The 22,675-nt window shown below is 39.7% G+C and overlaps 2 protein-coding genes across 9 annotated transcripts in view; one reads left to right on the forward strand and one right to left on the reverse strand.

Annotated features, from left to right (window-relative positions):
• The window catches only part of JARID2 (jumonji and AT-rich interaction domain containing 2), a 219,007-nt gene extending 209,701 nt beyond the window's left edge, over nt 1-9,306 (forward strand). For 2 of the 3 annotated variants that reach the window (XM_044426287.1, XM_044426288.1), the window contains exons 14-18: nt 702-884; nt 2,774-2,904; nt 4,578-4,758; nt 6,616-6,723; nt 7,440-9,306. In XM_044426287.1, coding sequence (XP_044282222.1) covers nt 702-884; nt 2,774-2,904; nt 4,578-4,758; nt 6,616-6,723; nt 7,440-7,616 — 780 coding nt within the window. In that variant the 3' untranslated portion in view covers nt 7,617-9,306. Of the gene's footprint in view, nt 1-701; nt 885-2,773; nt 2,905-3,441; nt 4,759-6,615; nt 6,724-7,439 lie in introns of those variants that run through there. The other variant, XM_044426289.1, reaches the window with a different exon arrangement.
• Nucleotides 9,307-9,999: 693 nt separating this feature from the next.
• DTNBP1 (dystrobrevin binding protein 1) overlaps nt 10,000-22,675 on the reverse strand; it is a 94,329-nt gene continuing 81,653 nt past the window's right edge. For all 6 annotated transcript variants that reach the window (XM_044426291.1, XM_044426292.1, XM_044426294.1 and 3 more), the window contains 3 exons: nt 15,269-15,424; nt 13,773-13,916; nt 10,000-10,818 (listed from right to left, as the gene is read on the reverse strand). In XM_044426291.1, the coding sequence (XP_044282226.1) occupies nt 10,571-10,818; nt 13,773-13,916; nt 15,269-15,424 (548 nt within the window). In that variant the 3' untranslated portion in view covers nt 10,000-10,570. The remainder of the gene's footprint in view (nt 10,819-13,772; nt 13,917-15,268; nt 15,425-22,675) is intronic.

A 22,675-nucleotide genomic window follows, 5' to 3' on the forward strand; every position in this document is an offset into this window, starting at 1 on the left:
CTGTGCTCAGCTTTCATGGTTTTCTTTGGTCCAGGTAGCAAATGTATGTGTTTGGTGGCACAGGGTGCAGCAGTTTGCATCTCTGTCTCTCATATTGGATAAATTTGCAGTCTGCATGTGCAGATGTTTCTATTTGCAGGCAGTATTCAATATGTGATTATCTGGGAAATCCGTGCCAGTGAACAGAATAGGATTGACTTCAGAGTAAACAAACATAGATTTCTTTTATGTAAGCTGCCCTGGCTTTTCCCTAAATGGCAGCTTATCTATTTATCTACCTATAAAATTGCTATATGAATTTCATAAGTATGCCAAATGGTGCACTTGTATGTGCCAGCTATAAATGGGCATTTTGGTTGTTGAAGCAGTAAAATAAGTTAAAGTTTGATTAAAGGGTAAATATTCCATTTTCCTCAACAATTCCATTTTTTGCAGAACAAAAATAGGGCAAGGGGACAACTATTTTTCTATGGTTACATTTCTGGAAATTTTGCACGTAAAACAAATTAGTTTTCAGTACTTTACAGCACCAGTGCTATGAGTAACCTCTTGGGATTCAGTTCATTCCTGTTGCAGCACTGAAAGTTGATCATTGCTACTGCAATTTCTCTAGATTTCCAGAAATAATGCATGGGTAGGTTGCATGAGTTTGATAAAAGGTACCCACTCTGGATTTCATTTTCTTCCTTGTCTCTCCCTAGATTTCCCCAGAAGTGTTGTGCAAAGAGGGGATCAAGGTGCACCGTACTGTACAACAGAGCGGACAATTTGTTGTCTGCTTTCCAGGATCTTTTGTGTCTAAAGTGTGTTGTGGCTACAACGTCTCTGAAACTGTGCACTTTGCTACCACCCAGTGGACAAGCATGGGTTTCAAAACTGCCAAGGTAGCAGCTTGCATTCATTCACGCGTTTTGAAAACAGGATGCCTTTTGCAAAAGCAAATGGAAGTCTTCACCCTTTGTGTGCAGTGCTGCTTGATGCAGGAAACCTTTTGAAATACGACAATGTTAGACTCTGTCTTGTCTTCTGATCCTAACATAAGTAAAGGTTGAGCTACGAAAATGGGCAAGATTGAACTGTGATTTGTCTTGAATGTCATTGTATGTAACATAGTCTACCATGCAGTCTGCATCTAAGATGGAGATCACACTTGCTCCTTTTGCATGACTTGTTTACTTGAAAAAAACCATGCAAAAAGTAGCAGTCTTAGAACTGCTAATAGTAGCCACACTGAATATCTGTCTCTGGGCAAGGGGGAAGTCTTAAGTAGGTGAACTGTATGTTGGCTCTAGACTCGTGCACCCAAGGTCTGAGGGGAAAAACAAATGGTGGGCTGGCAATTGAAAGGCCAGCGTGGAACGATTGGGAAGGATAAGTGCACAAATTGGGAGCTGTTGTGCAGAGGGGAGGTAACTGTTTTAATATTCTCTCTGGGGTACCTGAATACCTAAAGCTAGTCCTAATGTGGCCTAACAGATAGCACCTTTTTGCTTTGTTTTTGTTAATATTACCACTAATAGCGAGGAGGAGGAGGAGGAGGAGGAGGAGGAGGAGATGTATCATTTCTGCAGGCAACACATGGTGCAGAGGATTGGGTTTAATATTTTCTGTAACCACAAGTGTTGCAAACCAAGCAGCCTAATCTGTACCACTGTGTGCTTGTGAGTGAAGCCTGAGCTTGCCTTACTCGTGCTGGGCTCTTTCTGTTTCTTCACCTTCAGAAAATGTGTGTTGGTCCCATGTCTGGTAAAAAGAAGAACAGGCATGTTACCAGTTGTATGGAAGTTATAAAAAGCTGGTGACCTGAAAAAGCATAGAGATCTCAAGGAACCATGCTCACGCGCGCTCTCTCTCTCTCTCTCGTTCTCTTTCTGGAATTGGCTGAACAGGAGGAGACTATACGCCTCTGGGTGTCTGTGTAATAAGCAGCAGACAGAATGTGGCGTGTAATTTCTACAAAATGGAAAGCCTTGTGCTCACTGAACATGGGTGCTCAGCCTATTGTTATCCCCTGTGCTTTTATTGTAAAGTGTTAAGTAATAGCATCCTACTTTCTGACCTGTACTGAATTAACAATTAATTAATTGCACCAACCTTGCACTGAGGTCTATGCAGAACATGGAATTGCTTCAGTCCCTGGCTCAGAGAACTTTGAGAGTACTAATGTAGACCAGTGTAGGTAGGTGAAAGGGTTTGATAAGGGAGTACTGATGAATGGATAGAAAGGGTGCTTGTCAAGTGAGGAGGAGGATGGGGAACAATGGATGCTGCAATTCCCCCCTCCCCATGCAAATTTGGGATTACCCAATGTGCAGTTGATTGGCAAGTAGGTACAAGGCATTCAAATGGAACTGCTTCATTGTATGACACACAATTGTTTTGTTTTGGTTTTTAATCATTACCACAACACATAAGGAGGGCTACTATTGGACAATTGTAACATATATCCCTAATGGTTCATGGATGATTGAGAACCATTAGGGATATATGTTACTAGATGGAGACATCTACCCAGGGAGAGATAAATGAGTAGTAATACCACCACTTACACAAATGTATTCCTTGCATAGCTTGTTCTAAATTCTCCAGCTCTGCCTAGTGTCTTTGACTAAAAGGATGCTCAGAAATGCTAATGTGGATGTGTACTCCTCTTGTTACAGATTTTTTATTTTGTATCCAACTACCCTTAGTTCAAGGGATTTGTTATTTTCTTTCCAGAATTTTTTTATTGTATGTCAATTAAGAACTAACCCACTGGAATTTATCAATGCAGGAAATGAAGCGGAGACATATACCCAAGCCATTTTCGATGGAAAAGCTGCTTTATCAGATTGCGACAGCAGAGGCGAAGAAAGAAAATGGGTCTGCTCTGAGTACTATATCTGCACTTCTGGGAGAGCTCAGGTAACCCAAGTCTTATGTTGTTTTACCCTGCTTTCTCTCAGAGAATCTCTAGGGGCAAGTAGACTGAGTGTTGTGAGAAATCCAAGACCAGTGCTGGCACTTGCTGGACTGGGCTACCTTCCTGAACACAATCACACATGGGAAAAGAAAATCCCATGGCTGGTATGCTGTCAGAGCACTGGAGATCAGAGCAAAGAACTCTGCACTTTGAGCATCACGTAATGACTTTTTTTTACCACTGAGTGGGAATCGGTATTTCCTGGAGTGCTTGCTGACCCCGAAGTTTAAAAATTAATACTTAGACTATCACGTGATTTATGCATGAAGCCATTTCTTTGTTTTAATTGCTGGTTAAGTAGGAAACAGACCTTTCACTCTGTCTCATATGAGGAGAACAACACAGCTTCTCCCTTCCAGGGACAACAAAAGACCCATTTCTAAATGTTTTGTTACCCTTCCCAAGACAGGTTTGAAAGGAGGGAAAAGGTGCTGTGTTTCTTATGTAATGCTGTTCTCTTTTGTTCTCTTACCATGTAGCTTCGCTACCCACATTTCAAGTGTGAGACAACTGGGTAGTGCTGGTCGGTAGCACATCGGATAGATCAAGAGATCCATAGAAAATCTGATGGCTGGAATCTACAAATTGTATTTAACAAACTAATGTGTTAACTTGCAGAGAACGGTTAAAGTCTCCTCCACTATGTGTTTGTGCTCAAAGTGGAAGACTTGTGAGGCACATTGGAGATTTCCACATGGTGCTTCTTCCTCTGTGGAGTGTTTCCACATCTGCAGAGTTTGAACCCTTCTAGGAATAATGCATGTGGATGTGACAAGGGCTGGCATTTGTTTCTGTCCAAATGGAGTGGTTCTCGCGTTTGTTCAATTCAGACTGCTTCTCCGAAGAGAGTGATCTTCTAGACCAACCTGGTGCTCTCTGGATGTTTTTGTTTACAGCTGCTCTCATCTCTGACCATTGTCCCATGTTGGCTGGGACTGATGGGAGTTGCCATCTAAGACACCCATTGGACACTAGGTCGAGAAAGACTGAAGGAACTTTCTCCTTCTAGAGCCTGGTCTTTGCTGTTTGGCACAACTGTGTTTTATTCCTGCAAATGTTAAATTGCTGATTTTGCTTGCTTTGTGATATTGCTTTTGCCATTCCTGAGCTCTGTTCCCATTGTACATGTTTCATCTCTCCTTTCTTGCTGCTCCATGTTTTGCTCAATCCCCGTTTTTGTGTGAGTGTCTCAATGGGTCAGGTCTTGCTGACTGTTGGGCTGTTATAAGAAGTCTACTAAGGACTGTATTGTGCATTACATTCCTGCCTCATTTTCCCCTTAGCCACATTACCCCTGATAAAAAGGGTGGTGTCTCCCACTAAGTAGTAGTGGCAATTCAGAGATGGCAGTTACAGTTGCCCAGTATTCTGGTCTGCTCCAGTAGCATCACAGAGACTTCCACCAGACTCCAGTTCTCAGGATCTGTTTAGTTTCAAGAACTCCTGATTTTGTCCATTTTGTCCACTGACAAAATCCTAGGTGGGATTTAGTAACAACACAGTATTGGCACTGTTTCCCTCCAATATGAAGGGAGTGGTACCAATACAGTTGGCATTGTATTAAAATCTCCAGTGTATATAGAACTGATGTTTTAATTACTCCTAATGTTCACAGGGACACTGAGTTGAGGCAGCGGCGGCAGCTGTATGAAGCAGGCCTCCATTCTTCAGCCCGTTATGGGAGCCACGACAGCAGCAGTACAGGAGTGGATGGGAAGAAAAAGCCTCGGAAGTGGCAGTTAGAGACATCTGAGAGGAGGTGTCAGATTTGCCAGCACCTGTGTTACCTATCCATGGTAATGAAAACCCCTAGCATATGGAGTCCAACTTACAAATGTTTTGAACCATTTGTTGCTGCTTAATTGCACTCATTCCATAGCTACAGGATAATACTTGGCTAAGACCATAAATACTTTTCAATTAAAAAAATAGGGGCTGGTGGGAAACACTGATGAATGGCATGCTTAGAATTCATTGGCAACCCCCATTGCCACAGTCTAATTGAAGGCAGAAGTTTTAGACTGGGGTGTGTGTTTTTAGGCTGAAACATATTTCTAAAGATTGTACTGTAATTTCTTATTTTCAAACTTTTATGTGGAGTCATCTGTCAAGGAATTCTATCTTGCTGCAAAGAATGTTTGGGTATATTCAGGGACATGGACTTAGGTGGGCACTGTGCAACATCACTGCACCTCAGCAGCTGCCTTGTTTTGCCTGAGCCATGCGCAGCATGTGCCTTCAGGTGCCCACTGCAGAGCATGATGGCAGCTGTTTTGCAAGGGCTGCTGTAGAGTAACTTCTCTGCCATTATTGATCTTTCCACTAAGGAAGCACAGGATTACCTAAAATGTGCTTTGAAATGTGTGATTTCTCAAGAAACTAATACAAGTAAAGGGGAGCTATGAAAAAGATACGCACATTTAATTTAGGAAAAAATGCAGCTGTGACCATAGCTATAATTGGTAAGAGTTTTCATGAGCATCCCTCATGTCCAGAGAGAAGTTGCATAGAACAGTTCAATTTTAAGTCATAGAAAAAATGACTTAAAATTACTTCTCTAAGTAGTCTCATAAGGCAATGATGATTGAGCACTATAAATTATTGAAAGCATGACTAAAAGCACATTTTCTCCACACACTGTACTTCATAAAGTGCAGTGCCATCAAGCACAATATGGGGCTGATGTACACATGAAGGCCTCTTTGAACAGTCAGCATGTGATAAGCCATTTATGTATAGTACCTCATTTGTGAATAAGATACTCTCTATAGCAAACTGCCAATATACTTTTAAAAGACTTGCAGTGGCAGAAAGAAAATTTCCCATTGACAAACAATTGTGTACTTTCATCATTCACCACATAAGCAATTCAAATTGGCATCCTCAAAGTTCTTTGCTGCTTGCATCACTGCTTAGCCCATGCCAAAGAAAAGATTGACTGTGGCACATTTTTGCATGGAAGAACTACTTAAATCTTGTCAGTGTTGACTCTGCTTCTGATGCTCACTGGAATTTGATCAGAGTAACTCAGGTGGCAATCCTGCAGCCACCAGATGTCTGGACAGCCCTAGAACAGCATGGAGCCTTCTTGGGAATGCAGTCTGAGGTTGGAGCTGGAATGCTAGTCATAGAAGCCCTCCCTTGGCTCCTGCACCTGGCCCAGTTCCTTGCATGACAGCTGCAGCATTGAGGCAGTGTGGTGGGAAGGCGTGGGACTTAGGTGGGATACAAGAAATCCCACTGGTATCTCAGCCCTTCTGTCTACATCCTTTACAGGGCAAGAGAAGTATGGAGGCAGTCTTTGCCTCTGTATTCCACCTGTATTCAGCTGGATGCTCCTATAGCTCCAAGCTGAGAGAGTTGCAGGCAACAACCTCGGATTGCACCCTAAGAAGATGGTTTATCAGTACTGTAATTAAATGATGCAGTTATTACATTTGCCATACTGATCATGATAAGAGTTTTGTATTTAAAAAATGAAGTACATTCAGTGTTTGAACCATAAAAGTGAGTTCTCATAGTCATTTACATGATAGCAAATGGGGATCGTTATGCTAAGACTCTCAATTAAACCTTCTTTTAGAATCATAGACATACAGGTAGTCTCTGGCTTATTAAAGTTCTTGACTTTTTTAAAAAAAAACAATTGGCAGGTTGTACAGGAAAACGAAAATGTTGTCTTCTGCCTCGAATGTGCTCTGCGGCATGTAGAAAAACAGAAGTCTTGTCGTGGACTAAAACTAATGTATCGTTATGATGAGGTCTGTACAGTGAAATTCTGTTTTTGCAATTATTAGTGCTAGATAGTTTGTATGCTGGAACTGTTGTACCTATGATGTGTAGTGAAACATCTTAATTTATTCTTACCAATACTTTTGGGTATATTAGAAACGTATATTTGAGTTGGCTTTTCATAGGCATTTGACATTCCTTTGTTCCTGCACTTTATTAAAGAGGCTCTGTTAAAATGTACTTTGTGCCTCATGTCTTACTGCTTTGTTACTTGATAAGCATGTAAGTTTCAGCAACTTTGTTTAAAATGCATGCAGATAGTTCTTTGTAAAAAAACAAACTGGTGAATCAAACATTAGCACTGATTATGTTTAACTGGGGTGGGGGGAGGGTTTGACTGGGGAAAGGGGCTGTCACTGACTGCGTTTTGATGCAACACTAGACATAATACTATCATTCTTGAAGGATAATACTGTCAGTGGCTACTAGTTACATTGGCTATTTATTATCTCCAGTATCAGAGGCAGTTAAAAATGGTAGGGAAATTCTTGGTTTCTTCTCAGCTGTACTGGAGCTGGTGTGGGGAGTGCATGGTTCATTTATAAGTTAGGTTTCCATTATGCTCAAAGTCATTTATTGTAACTTGGCCCTGAATCAATATATTATTAAAGTATCTAGTATCTAAAGTTTATATTCAAAGGATAGAGAAAATACTAATTATACTTAACATCTTTTTCTTGAACAGGAACAAATAATCAGTTTAGTCAATCAAATCTGTGGAAAAGTATCTGGCAAAAATGGCACCATTGAGAACTGTATCAGCAAGCCTACACCAAAAAGAGGACCTCGGAAAAGAGCAACAGTTGATGTGCCGTCATCAAGATTTTCATCCTCCAGTTCATCCAAAAGTGCTTCAAGTTAATCATGAAGATGCCAACACACACTCTCATTTTTGTCAATTTTATATATATTTTTTGTAATTATATCATAGTTTGGAGTACTTGCTGTAGAATACAAGCTGTCTTTGCACTAGCTCTAAAGAAGATTTTCTTCTGGTTTTAGAGAACTAATTTTGTTTTAGCATTAAACTGTTGAATTTTATTTTTATTTTAGGATAGTTAGATACAGCAGGTGTCTTTTTAACTGCTGTACATTCACTGTTTTAAAAGCAGCAAGGGGCTGATGATATTCATTTGTATTTGTCCCTCTGCCTGAAAATAAAAAGCCTTTTGGGGGTGGGAGGGGGGTAACTGTGAGAAGGCTTTTAAACTTTTTGTTTTGTTGTTGTTGATAGGTTGAAGTTTGGTGTGTTTTATAATTTGTTCTCTGGTCATGTCAGCAATTTTTTTTTCTATAGAGAGAAAAGGGATAGGAGACAAAACTTGAAAGAAATTGCTATACTTTTGGCTTGTATTCTGTAACAGGCAGGATGAGTTTTGTACCTTTTTAAATTGGAGAATACACACTTTTCTTTGAGAGGTAATGGCAGCTGAAGATGGACTTAGTTTTCTAACCGTAGGCAAAATGGGAGATTTGGAGAAAATGTTCTCTGTTACCAGCACTTCACTATGCATCTGTTCGAGGAGGAGAAGACGAAAGAGACAAAAAAGACTGCCTGCCTTGAGGAGTCATGCGAGCGAAAACTGTGCCTGATTTCATTAGGAAATCCATTCTGTTATTTTTTGGTGCTGTTGGCTACTTTATCAAAAACCCTTCAATAGCATCCTTTAAAAAATGATTGAAGCCATAAGTGCTTCTTGTCATAGACGTGCAATCTTTAACATTCCATTTTCATTCCACTGCTGTTGTTCATAACTTTTCACAGTCAGCATTAATTTTGTTTGTTTTATGATCACATTTAGAGCCACTAGCAGGTTTGCATCTTTCTTTTGAATGTGAAAATGCATTGCTCTCATCTTGTCTATTTTTTTCTTCATTTTATAACAAAAAAAAAATCACACCTTTTGTACATAAGCCTGTAAATTGTTTTAAATACTTGAGCCTTTTCTTGGGAGGGTGGGGAAGGGTGGCAAAGAGACAAGATGAAGAAAAGCCTTACGTTTCACTTTCTTCATCGGTTGGATTGGATGCTTACAGGGTTTTTCTTGTAACATTTATAAGTGCTGCTTACATCACTGAACAACAACAAAAATAATAATGGAGTAGTTGTTGCCCTTTTCCAGTTGTGTGTACAGTATCTGTGTAATAAAAAAGGGAAAATGTTTTCACAAACTCTTGTTTCATAATTGAATTCAACAAAACCGTAGAGCTGCCCATATTGCACTGAGCTTGCCAGTGGTGAGTGACTGTCAGGAAAGTCTTATAAAATACATATTGTTGGTTGTTGCAGAAGACTGAATTGTTTTGGAATATTTAACAATAACATACAGAGTCGAGTGTTTTCCAATGTGGTTGTCTGGTTTTTATGGCCTTGCTGTGTACTTTTTCCTTCTTGACAGTAAACTTCTGACTATGGCTTACAGTTTGACATTTAATTTATTAGTGCTGCTCTGCTCTCTTTCCTTGTAAGGGAAGACTTCATGTTTATTGCCAGTTTTTGTTTACTTTTCAGGTTTGTAATACAAGGTTTAATAAAAAAAACACTTTTTGGACACTTTGTCTTTCTTCTGAGGGAGTTGTAAAGACTAAATAATTAAAGCTGGCTATTAAGTTAAGACCAGCTTGGTAGGCTAGGAAAAGATATAACTTCATAGCAGTGATTGCTAGCTTTCATTTATAGAGCTGCATTCTTCCAACAAAAGTGAAATAAACTAACTTAATAGCTTACTGTCACTGCAAAGCTCAATTAGTCAAAGCTCCTGCTCATTCCTACATATGCCTCCTTTTGTTCAAGGCAAGGGAACTTCTTGGAACATACATAATTGAACAGTTGTATTGATATTCTTTAACAGTCAATGTTGAGGATTGGAAACTAAAGTTGCCGTTTAGGAAAAGCCACCCATTTGAAGGGAAAAAAACCCCTCAGTTTAAGACAACTCTATGAAAACAGCAAGTCAGAGTAATGCGCTACTAGTGGATCACACTTAAGCCCAGATCTAAAGTTCAGACAAGGTAGTTCTTCAACCTTTTGATATTTAGTGTAGTCAAAATGCTGAAGAATAGTGCACTACTGTTCAACTAGTGAAAAGCACAAGCCTCTATTAGAAGGCAAGCAGGACAACTTGTGGGTCACTTTCTTACCTTTACATTGAGGGAATCCTCTCAAATGCAGGACAAAGCAATGACAGGATAGGAGGATGGAATCTATATGCACACTGTCAAAAAGTCAGAAAACTACACAATAGTTGGTGGTCTTGGTACATTATAATTAATCTTCCAACATAGTCACATTGTTCTTTTTATAGGCATATAACTGTATTGCTTCAGTAAGACCTGGACAGGGCCAATACACTACCTGATTCTTGCCCAACTGCTCAGATTTTTATTTTTACACATACCCTGAAGGTGGGCAGAACACTAGAAGCAGGTATTCTGTTGCTTGAACAAAGCATAATCCCCAGGTTTTATCAGTCTTTAGTACAACAATGAAGACATCAACACTGCAACCACAAACAGCAAAGATGGCTTCTGTATTATGGTCCTATTGAGGATTGCAAAATAAACCTTTTCATAACTACTTCTTTGGATTATCCTCTATATACAAAGTTTACTGTTCAAAAGCCAAGGCTTTATTGCTAAATGCTGTGCTTATATATATTATATTATAAAAACTGGTATTTCATATGACTGTCAAACTCAAATACTGTATATGTAATTCTCATTCATGATAGTTCATATTAACAACAGGCGAACACAATCATTTCTTTACTCATTCATTCCAGGGTCCTAATTCATATGGAACAAGGTGTTTATGACTCAAATGGTTTGTGAATCACTCTCGTCACTAACATCAGTAGCACCTTTCATTTCTGTATTTACAGCAACAAGAGCTGTGTCCACTTGTACTTCTTCTTCATCTGATTGAATCACAGGAGACTCCCCTTCACTGGCATCTTGGCTAGCAGAATCAGTCCAGACTGATACTGTGGAACACAATTTCTCTCTCAACTCTGACTGAGAGGGAACTTGAAGACTGATTTCATTTTGACAGGCGTAGTCTGATCCTTCAAAACAATGAGAAATTATTAAGAAAAAGAACAAAGTGGCTGATCAGTAACTGAAACATAACTCTGTTACAAAATCCTCAGTTCTTCTAGAGCTCATTTATTAGTATACAAACACATTTCCTGTGCATTGTCTACAAAACAGGTGGGACTAAGCAATAAATTATCTGAATATATGCTTCAGATCATGCATATACCCTTCGTAAATTCTTGAGCTGCTTCTGCTAATGGCCTGAAACAAAGGTTTGCGCAGTTCAGATCAGGAAAACTCATCCATGACAAACTATGCAAGCTTTAAGAAGCTAAGTGCTACCTGCCTCATGCCTTCTGTACAACTTGAGCTCTCAAGTTTCTGTAAAATGAAAATTGAACTTCTGGTCAATGACTATTCTAAGTAATGCATTAACTGCCCTTCATTTCCCAGACCGTGTGTGAATAAAATACTTCACACTGGACACTTGCAAAATGCCTCAGGTCAACAAAAGTACATACCAACAAAAATTTGGGTACTGAAAACCCTACAGAAACCATTTTCAGATTATTCTGGAGACAAACTAAAAGGATAAGCTTGGACCAGGCTTCTATCACCAAACAATATTCAAAGGTCTCCACCACACTCAGTAACTCCATGTTGCTTCCCTTTTCTAACCCTGCTGTTAGTTTTGGATAAGTATACTTGGGAAGAAATGTTGATCAGCCTGTAAAGCAGAGTGAGAACCACTAACCTAGTGAATGAGAGACGGGGATGCTTTGAGAAATGAGAGGCAAACCCTGAATTCCTGAAAATGCATTACTACACGTTTATTCATTTATTTGATTTATATCCCACTTGTTTTAAGGACTCAAAGCAACTTATATTATTCTCCTCCTCTCAATCTTATCCCACAACACAAACCCTGTGAGGTAGGCTTAGCTGAGTGTCTGTGACTGGCCCAAAGACACGCAGTTGGCTCCATGGCTTAGTGGGGACTAGAACTCAGAACCCCTACACTACACTGGCTCAGTTCAAGTTACTGAGTTGGAGCCAGAATTTCCCCATCAAGTGAGGAGGGCAGAAGTTGACATTCCTGCATGCTTAAAAAGCTTCCGGTGTTGGGGGGTCCTGCTGAAAAGTGGGGACTGGGCTTAGGGGCTTCTGTGTATCCACTTCTGCAGATGGACAACTGGATTTAACCAACTGCCTGATCTTCGTCAAAAATGTGGAAAATGCAAAGACTTTAGATTAATTCTCATAAAATGGATTTGAATCCAGACTTTGACACACTTCTAACAGACACAGTGAAATCAAAGGAACTTAGATTAATCACGCCTATGCCTTAATTCAACATAGTGAATTTTGAATATCAGTTAGCATGTACACACTAGTCTCAACAGCTTCAGTAAATCAAAGAGAAACATCCCAACAGGCAGTCCTCTGCAGCAGAAATCTGGGTTGCCCCTCATGACAGAACTTGAAACAACTTTATTGCAATGACACATCTATATAAAAACGTGTGTGTCAAGAATAACTTAACAAAAATGTTTTTTACAAGATGATCATTTATCAGAAGTGAAAACTTTTATAGTTTCCCAAGAAAAAAACAATACTAGCCAAACCTGAACACAGGATGAGTGTATTCGACTTGATCTGCTGTAGCATCAAATAGTAGTAGCCAACATAACTCAATAGCCTTTTATTTATTATTTTTTTTAAGGTAGGAAAAATTGAGAGTGAAAGATGCAGTACTTAGTCCTTTCCTCCAAAAATCACCCAAGTATCTTTTTCTGTTAAAAATAATGTGTCTGTGTATTGAGGAAGGCAGGGTAAATATATCCTTAGATATGTTTGGACATACAGCTAGGAAATTATTATGTTTTATTCTTCAGCTGCAGAATCTTACATTGAAGTATGGGGCAACTGGTTGAAGAGATGGGAAGGAAAGAAGCGTTATTAGGCCATTTTCACAATAGAGGTACCGTATTTTTTGCTCTATAAGACACACTTTTTCCCCCTCAAAAGTAAGAGGAAATGTCTGTATGTCTTATAGAGCGAATATGTGTGTGCAGTAAGTCTGTCAGATGTGCAGCCCATGGGGAAGTGATGGGGAATGTGCCTGTGATTATGTGCCCATTTGATTCAGAATATTTTTTTTCTTGTTTTCCTCCTAAAAAAACTAGGTGTGTCTTATGGTCAGGCGCGTCTTATAGAGTGAAAAATACGGTAAGTAAACAGTAGGGTATTGTGTTCATAACTTGATGAAATTTATGACTATTTCTCCCAAATTCTCCATATTTTTATGGCACAATCAGGCTTAAAAATGAAGTAGACAAGCTTACAGAGGACGAGTCATTCACAGTTCTTAAAATCCTAAATGGACTTCAAACAGACTTATTTTTCAGACCTAAACTAAGGCAAAAACAAAATAAAACTCAACCCTCTTTAATTTCAGCAAGTGATGGACCTCAAATGGCTGTAAATCGCATAAGGAAGTCTTTGGAGTCAAGCCAAAACCCAGCGGAAGACTTCAGCTCAGTTATATATCTGTCTAGGGCAGAGCAAAGCTTGGGCTGGGGGCGGGAAAAGAGAACAGAGTACTCCCTTAGAATATGAGAGGGGATATGACAATGACAGCTCCAGGGGAAGCAACATTGGGATTCAATGAATTCAAGGATTCCCATCATCTGTCCCAACAAGCCCTTTTTCAAGCAACCTGCCCTACAGCAGTACCTCTACTACAGGCATAGCATGGGTTCCTCTAGCACTTTAAGTACTCTGCTGCCCATAGGCCTCTTTACTATGATGACTTAACCTGGTTCCTTAGTTGATCTTGCACAGACAAACTGCAATCCTTGATTAAATCAAGACAATTTAAATGGCCAAGAAAATAAATTCTAGCCTGCCATAACACATCAGTATTCAGTACTGTATCTAGCATATACCACTACAAGTAGGAGTACCATTGCTCATCATCTACCTATCATAGGAGATGGCATTGTACTGTCCTCTCCTCCTGAATTAAGGAAGACATCTAAGGCTTCTTGGTCAGACATATCTACGAGGTCCATTTGTTCCAACATGTCCACATTCACTTCCATAGAAGACATACTTCCTATTGGCTCTGCAATCAGAAAAAAATACATTAGTATACTAGAGCTTATTCATATATGCCTTCACCATGATTTCCAGACACCTTCCTGGTTGCAAAATGGATTGCATGAACCAACCTGTTTTCTGCAAAACAAAAGTCAAAAGACTGCTTATGCATAAAACAATACTAACATTCTTCATACATATGAAACTACCCACTTGTGTGATTTTTGTAGCAGTTCTACTGCAGACCCAGAAGACATGTTTTGTGTGTGTCTGGTACCCTGTAATTGTGACTGTATGATTACAGGAAGGTAACATCTCAATAACCAACTGATGTACTGGCCTACAAGTCATATTATCCCTGCTATTACAAGGCAGTTAATTTCAGAATGAACTTATTGTAATCCAATTGGTTATATGATAGCCCCAGACATTTTGGTTATTGCAGGCATTTCTTTTTGGCATAGTAGCAGGGATTCCCACACATAAAGTAAAGCTTCTCCTTGGAATCCAGGAGAAAAATTCCTAAATGATCAACTTACTTCAGAGTGGAACCTGCAGCTTTCATGGGTATATATAGCCTTATTAGAACTACAATTATTGCCAGTCAGTAGGAGAGAAGTGTGACGTACAGAGAGGTGGACAGGTATAGGGGAAACCTATTAAGGCCATGACCTGCACTGGCTATTTTACCAAGTCAGCCTTTTTTGTCCATATGGATAAAGCATCGGGGATGAAGGGAAAGAAGCTGGGGTACTGACTGTGGTGTATGGCCAGAGCATCCACCCCATCAGGCCCTCCTTTCCCCCTCTCCAAGACCCAACTGCAACTGGGGGGAAGTTGGTATGGTTCTTTTCCTGATATGGTCTTCAAATTCCAAATTCCAGGACTGCAGCATTTTGATGATAGGATTGTGAAAAATCCTATGGCTTCTGAGACAATTTTGGAAGATCATAGGATTTGTGGCCTGAGTAACTGTGGCTTTCCTGGAGAATATCTGATGTTGGACAAAATTCTATATTCAACCCCAAGAATCAGTATTTTAACCAAGGGCCCTTTTGAGTCCTTTTTTGTATTCTTTGGAGAGGTACCAGGCAGGATGTCCACTTTTTCCTCTGATATTTGATTTGTGTTGGGAACCTCTGACATGCCCCATTATTCTTTTCTCTGATAATCTTTTACTATTTATCTTGAAACTCATCTGTCATCTGCTCTGGCACTGATTCAGGGGATTGAGTTTTCTGGCTATTCTGTTAATTTGTTAGAGTCTAACCTGGTAGTACCTGAAAATACCATAACTCAGGAAACAGCAGTTGAGTGCTATAGTTTGATCTCGAGATCTAGCTTAAGAGTTACACCCAGAAAGAGTCCAGTACTTGCCTCGTCTTTCTGCTATTTGCAGATACCCTGTGGAGAGATACTGTTCCATGTCCTGCTGGAAAGCTTCTTCAAAGAATTTCTGCCGCTCCTTCAGCTTCATTTGCTGGTTATGCTCCATATCTAGCACCTTCTGAGCATGCCCTGCATCGAGTTCAGCTGTAATGGGGAAATACACATTGAACTGGAACAATTCTCACCCCAATGAAATAAATTCTGATGAGGTTAACAGAACTAAAATTAACTAATTAATTAGTTAACTAAACTAAAAGCAAAAATCAGCTGAATTTACATTTTAACCAGCATCTAACACTAATAATTTTGTTCTATTAAACAGAACTACTAAAGAACAGGTGCCTGGTAAGAATACAGAATTATGCACAATAGCAACCTAGAAGTGCAATTCTGTTGACAATATGGTTAGCAATTATTTCAGAGATCAGAAATCTTTTGATTCACTCCTGATATTGCTCAACATGTTTGAATTTTAATAGCAGTATCTGTTTCCCTTTTCCATGAAAGACACAGAAAGATACCCAACAAATGGAGTTCATGTAATCATTTAGCCCAGACACTCCAAATTTTCTCCTTTAAAGTGAAATTGTTTAAAATTAACATAACATATACTAACATGTCTGAAACTGTTATGCTTTCCCTTCCTAGGAAACTTAAAAAACTGCAGTTCTGTGAAAAAGTTTCAGTGTCCTCACAAAAGTACCACTGCCACTGTGTTTGAATGTCTGTAGACTGCATCACTGATAGCTCCAAGATTCTTTCTGTCCTCTTTGCATCTCTCCAGAGGAAGCAGATGTCCTTCATACATGAAAACTGCAGTGGGCCACAATCCAGAGAGCTATTTCAGCATGCTCTTTGTATAAACAGCAGGCCACACTGCTCAGTGACAAACTGTGCTTTAAACTACCCTACATTTCATGAGTCACTAGTTTGCAATAGGGGCAGACATGCTGGTTTGCTTTAAAAAGCAGTCAAAAAATTTCCTGAGAGGAATTAGTTAAGCTGTTTGTTGTCTAATGTTAGTTTACTGACTGCACCAAAACCATGCTGCAGGAATGACTAAGAAAAATGGTTTATTTATACCAGGGGTTGAGACTGATTTAAAATGCATTTGTTACTCTTCTGTTGTTTCTATTTTTGCAACAAATCCATGTGTAACAGGAAAGATACATATTATTGCATGAATGAAGAGCCAGCCAAGAAGCTGACTGGTAGCTTCTTACTGCACAAAAAACCAAAACAAAACAGAACATTAAATGGGCCCAATTCCTATGGTTGGTTCATAATGTGAATACGTGAGAGACAAACTAGCTCAAATGACTACTACAAGCCTGATTTGGCTGATGTGTTTTGCATACTAAGAAACAACTGAGCCAACAGCAGGCATGCATATGAGGCAGGGTCCATCTCTCAGGTCACCTTTGTTTCAAGGCTGCAAAACTCCTAGTAAGTTTCCTCTCTGAGTACTTACTCAAGAAACTGTACTAGTCCATGAATGAATGAATGAATGAATGAATGAATGAATGAATGAAATAGATAAAATTGCTAAATATAAGCACAGAAAAAACAACCTAAAATTATCCGCATAACTCTATCTCATTCTTGAAGGAGTCATTTGAAAGCCACATTGTCTCCCCCCCCCACCCCAACATATCACATATATCAAGCCCCATGACTGGACAGTTTGTCCTGCTTTAAGAATGCACATTGAGCCTCTGCTGATTCAGGAAATTATTTTCAGTCTGAACTGAACAGCTCTATGACAAGTTACGGCAAAATAAATAGCTTTTAATTAAATGACTATTTATTGGCAGCACAGTGTCTTGAAACTGCACAGCACTGCTATCCATTTGAAAGACTGATGGGTAGCAGATGGGACGAGAACCAGGGGACAAGGAAATGTTATTGAAGCTTTCTACTCAATGCACAGTAAGCTGCTTGCTTGTCCAAGTTTCTGAAGACAAACTGTTCAACTGTACACCTTTCTCTAATAATATAATAATTATTATAAACTCATAGAATAGTAGAGTTTGAAGGGACCAGATGGCCATCAGGTCCAACCCCCTGCTCAGTGCAGGACACTAAGTTAAACCATCCCCCTCAGATGGTTGACCAGTTGCATCTTGATTGCCTCCAATGTGGGAGAGCCCACAATCTTCCTAGGTCACTGGCTCCATTATTGTACTGCTCTAACAGTCAGGAAATTTTTCCAGATCTCTAGCTGGAATCTGGCTTCCTGCAACTTGAGCCCAACATTCCGTGTTCTGCAATTTGGGATGATCAAGAAGAGATTCTGTCCTTCCTCTCTGTGGCAGCCTTAGAAGTAGTTGTAGAGCTCTATCATGTCTCCCTTCAGTTTTTCTTCTTGAGGCTAAACATACTCAGTTCTTTAAGTCTCTCATAGGGCTTTGCTTCCAGTCCCCACATTGCCCTTGTTGCCCTTTTTTGAACCCTTTCTAGCTTGTCTGCATCTTTCTTAAACTGTGGTGTCCAGAACTGGACACAGTACTCCAGATAAGCCTAACCAGTGTTGAGTAAAAGGGAACTAGTACTTCACATGATTTGTAAGTGATACTTCCATTAATGCAGCCTAAACAGCATTTGCCCTTTTTGCAACCACATTCCATTGTAGACTCACATTCATCTTGTGATCTACAACAATTGCAAGACCCTTTCACTTGCAGTATTGTTGAGCTAAGTATTCCCCATCTTGTAACAATGCACTTGGTTTCCTTTTTCCTAGGTGCAGAACTTGACATTTCTCCTTTCTGAATTTCATTCTCTTGTTTTCAGCCCAGCACCCCAACTTATCAAGATTACCTTGAATCTTCTTTCTTCTAGGGTATTAGCTATTTCACCCAGTTCTGTGTCATTTTCAAATATGATAATCATTCCCTGCGCTTCTTCATCCAAAGCATTAATAAAAATGTTGACGAACACTGGCCCTGGGACTGAACCCTGCACTTGTTACCTCTCCCCAGTCTAAGAAGGTGCTATTGATGAGCACTCTTTTTTTTTTGCATATTTTTTATTAAGATTTTAAACTAAAAACTAAAAAAATCAATCACTGATGAGCACTCTTTGAGTCCGATTCTGTAGCCAACTGTGGATCCACCTGATTGTTGTTCCATCTAGCCCACTTATAGCTAGTTTGTTAATCAGGATCTCATGGGGCACTTTGTCAAACGCTTTGCTGAAATAAAGATATACTATGTCCACAGCACTTCCACAGTCCATCAGGCAGGTTATCCATTTTTTTAAATAAAAAAGTAAGATTAATCTGAGAGGATTTGTTTTTGAGAAATCCATGCTGGCTTCTAGTAATCACTGTTTTCAATGTCTTTGCAGACTGACTGCTTTAAAATCTGCTCCAGAATTTTCCCAGGGATTGATGTCAGTCTGATGGGTCTGTAGTTCCCCAGTTCTTTTCTTTTCATTACTGGAAGATAGGGACATTAGCTCTTCTTTATATTGTTTGTGGCTATTTGGATATGGCAGTTTTTAAGGAATGTTTGGAAGGTGAGAAGGGCTTTCTGCAGTGTCTTCCAGGTTTTGCAGTTCCTCTGAAGCAGAACTGGAAGATATAGAATTACCATAAGTTCTATTGAGTTCTCAGTATTACTGAGTTCTCAACATCATATACTGGATCTGTCAGATCCTCCACCTGTTGTTGGGTTTTGAGACTAAGTCATTTTGTCATCCAAGGGAGATGCTGGCTCCTTGGTAATAGCTACATCAGAAGTGGAGGTCAGTGTACTTGATACCAAATGTACAAAACTGATGTACTTAATACCAAATTTGAAGGATAATTCTCTGGTCCTGAATAAACTGAGGCTGGTTGAGGTACCAGCAAGGAAGCTGCTTGGATCTGTGGGTTCAAATAGGCAGCCTTCTGGAATTATGGTAATCAGTCTTGCAGCAGCAGTGCCAGAAGGGAGATGGATATGTTTTCAGTGAGATGCTCTCATTCACCCCTCCAATAATCCAAATAATGGGTGCTCCAGTACTGAGGATCATAGCAGGAAAGCCACTACTGATCATGATATGGCCAATGTGGAGGTAGGAGTCAACCATTCAAAGTAATGACAACAGTTGAAAAGCAGTGATCTGTCTGGATCAATCCCTGTTGTGCTCAGGCTCAAAAGGAAGCTGGCAAGGCAGGCATGGAGAGGCCACATGTACAACTGGCAATCTTCTTCCACATTACCTGAAGAATGTATAGACATTGTTGCATGTGATGCACAGGTGAATTTCCTGGTAAGCATCATACAAATACCAGGTGCATTCACCAGGAACTCAGATTCTATGGCAAAATTCAGTGGAGTCCAGGCAGCTGATCCAGATGGATTCCCACCCCCAAAAAGATTCCTCCCATAGCCCTAGTACTAATCAGCTCAGAATATGGAGTGGGAGAAGAAGGAGAAATATATGAATATTATGCATGGGTCTTCTGCCATGTGTGTATACAAGGCCAGTCAAGAAGGGGCTGGGACCTAGGCTGATCTTGGTGCCCACACACAGCTGACTTTGAGGGTGTGTGTCTAAGTGATGCCTTAAGAGAGCTTCACAAAATGGTGCAGGCATGCAAGGGGAAGCTATGTCACTGTTCACCAACCATGCCACAAGGATTTCCAAGAGATTCCTCTATCTCCCACAAAGCAGTCACAGAAGCATTTTCCCAGGTACAAAACATGGAATTTTGATGGTGATTCAGGAACAGAATAGTGCAATGGCAAGACAAGCAAAGAACCTTAGGGCAGCAATACTTCAGCAGGAGAGTGAGATGGGGTTTGAGGTGGGAAATCATGGATTTCCCCCCTCAGAGATGGAAGTAGTCAAGACTGGGTCATGTCTCTGTGCCAGCAATTCTGATTCCTGAGCTTCTAGCACCAACCACTTGCACCAGTGTTGAGATCAGGTGCTAAGACCTCAAGCACTTCTTTCTCTCTGGATAGCTGCCATCTTCAGCTTCTTGGCCAACTTTTTGGCCCTGCAGGCATCAACTGAACACCTGGGTGTTGGTGGAGCATACTGGGTGGCTATAAGAGCCCTGCTGCAGCAAAGTGAAGGTCTGAGAGGTAAACAGGTAGTCCCACTCTGTAGGTTTAGAGATGTCTGTGGCTTGGAGGGCATGATTCCAGAGCTTCACTCTGAGGTGGCTTGCCCTGTTTTACTGGGCATGTTTGGTAAAGGTCTGATCATGTAAGCATGAAAGTAGTAGATGTCCCTTGTTGAGACAAAAGGAATATCTGTCCATTGAGGGAAGTTTATCCCTGCAGTGAATGCATATCCTGAAGAGCACCTTAAAGAAAAAGCAAGGAAATGAGCATGAAAGATTGAAGCAGGTGAAGAAGCGGAGCGGGAGAATTCAAAGGAGAGGAGGATGTTGCTGTTGTTTTATAAGATTAAAAAGTGAAAGGTTGAATTAAGGAGTTATGAAGTTAGAAGTTAAGAAGGAGCAATGAAGAAACAGGGAAAACCACTAAGACGTTCAAGGTCTGTAGAGAAGACCTTCCTGAGGCAACCACAATGGCAGTTGGAGAAGTACTGAGCAAGTGGGCAAGAATACCTCCTATGTATATCAGGGAGGGAAAGGATCCCCACCAAAAACACACTTAGCTATGGAATCTTCCTGAAAACGGGCCCCATGCAGGTGCTGGTCTTACCACTTTCCTTAAGCCTTCCACTCCACCGTTTTTTACCAAGCAGGAGTCCAGTTATCTCTCAGAGCATGGAAAGAATGTGGAGGAACACAGAATGAAAGGGCATTATGTTTCTTCTTCTATTTCCTCAAAACATTTTCAAGAAAAAGCCAGTACCTCTGTGCAGACAGGGCTTTTTATGGGTTACAGTTTCACCATGGGTATCAAATACTAAACGACTTTGCTTAGACTAAAGCCTGAGTACACTTCAATATTAACTGCAATGCAGCCTTCTGTTGATTGCTTTATGGTTAGATTCTGGAAACTACAAATACATATTTGTCATCTGGTGATCTCATCCCAATTTCTGTACTGTTTAATGAGTTTTAAGTAGTTGAAGCAAAATGTTTTCAGCCACACAACACCTTTCTAATGAACATCGAAGGTCAGTATTGCCTTATTTTTCATCATGCAGTCACAATCTATTTCCTCTTCAGTACTGTACGTATTGAAAAATTTGACACTCTTTGATATGATTTCATGAAAAAAACTATTCCTAATTCTATGAGCAATCAACTCGATGTAACAATAAAGCTGCTCAACATAGCTTCTTGTTACATGTAACGATTATCACTATTAGGCTCATTTGGGAACAGTGGAAACTCCTCCAACATAAGCTTGTTTTGCAGATATACATACAGAGCTGCTTCACAAAAGCAATTTCCCCCTGCATTCCATGCTGGTATCTTCCCAACTGAACTTTTATGTCACATCAATGGTCCCAGCTTGATATCAATATGAGTAAAGTGACAGATGAAGTTTATCTGTTCTAAAGTCTTGATTTGAACATAAATATAGTCTGATGTGGAAGCAACAGAAAATAAAAACAATACCATGAGACAACTCCCAATGTAAAAATAGTATCATCATTTATATCAGTCCTGTTTCTCAAAGTAAAAAATACACCAAATTTTAAAATTTAAAACACAGAAATGCTTTTAAAGTTAGCTTTCTCATGAAGGTAACTGTAACAAAATAAAACACAGTACCTAAAAATTAGACTCCTATAACAGTACTGCTCAGCTACAAAACAAAAACAATAACACTTACCAAAATAGTCCCCTCAAAACAAACATAGAAGTTCCATGGAAGCCTTTTAAAATAGTGTCCTGCACACTTACTTTACTTACTTATATTAATAATGTTAAGATGTTTTTTGAAAGTTGCTGCGGACCACTAGAATTAACACCAAAGTACACACCAAAAGACTTTACATTCCAAATATTTAATTTGTAAAAGCAGCTGGAGGAAATCCAGTGTTCCAAAGAGACTACCGGAAATATTACTAGGAAGTCAAGCAGAAACATTTTATTTAACTTTTCATTGGGCTGCCAAGAACTAAAGACAATTAAAAAAGTGGGGGGGGGGTCTCAAAAAAGCATCAAGTTTATGATATTTCAGATCAATACCTTTGCATAACCTTACAACATACAAGAATTGCTCTATATTTAAAATCAGAGAAGTTACCATGAATTTTCATCTGTGTTTGCAGAACGGAGACAAAAATATAATAACCTTAGAGTTTGCATTAAGGATGCAGCTGGTCTACAGATTTTTGTTTCAGCAGCTGCTCCCTACCCCTTATGATCTCACAGATATTCTTTATTGTTGAAACAAATGACAAAATGTATTCTGTAACACAAAGCAAGCCTGCAGTTCACAGAATCTGAGACTTCCTTCCCTATCCACATTA

Source organism: Varanus komodoensis, unplaced genomic scaffold (assembly GCF_004798865.1).
Source record: "Varanus komodoensis strain SLA01 unplaced genomic scaffold, ASM479886v1 scaffold17, whole genome shotgun sequence".
Classification (NCBI taxonomy): Eukaryota; Metazoa; Chordata; class Lepidosauria; order Squamata; family Varanidae; genus Varanus; species Varanus komodoensis.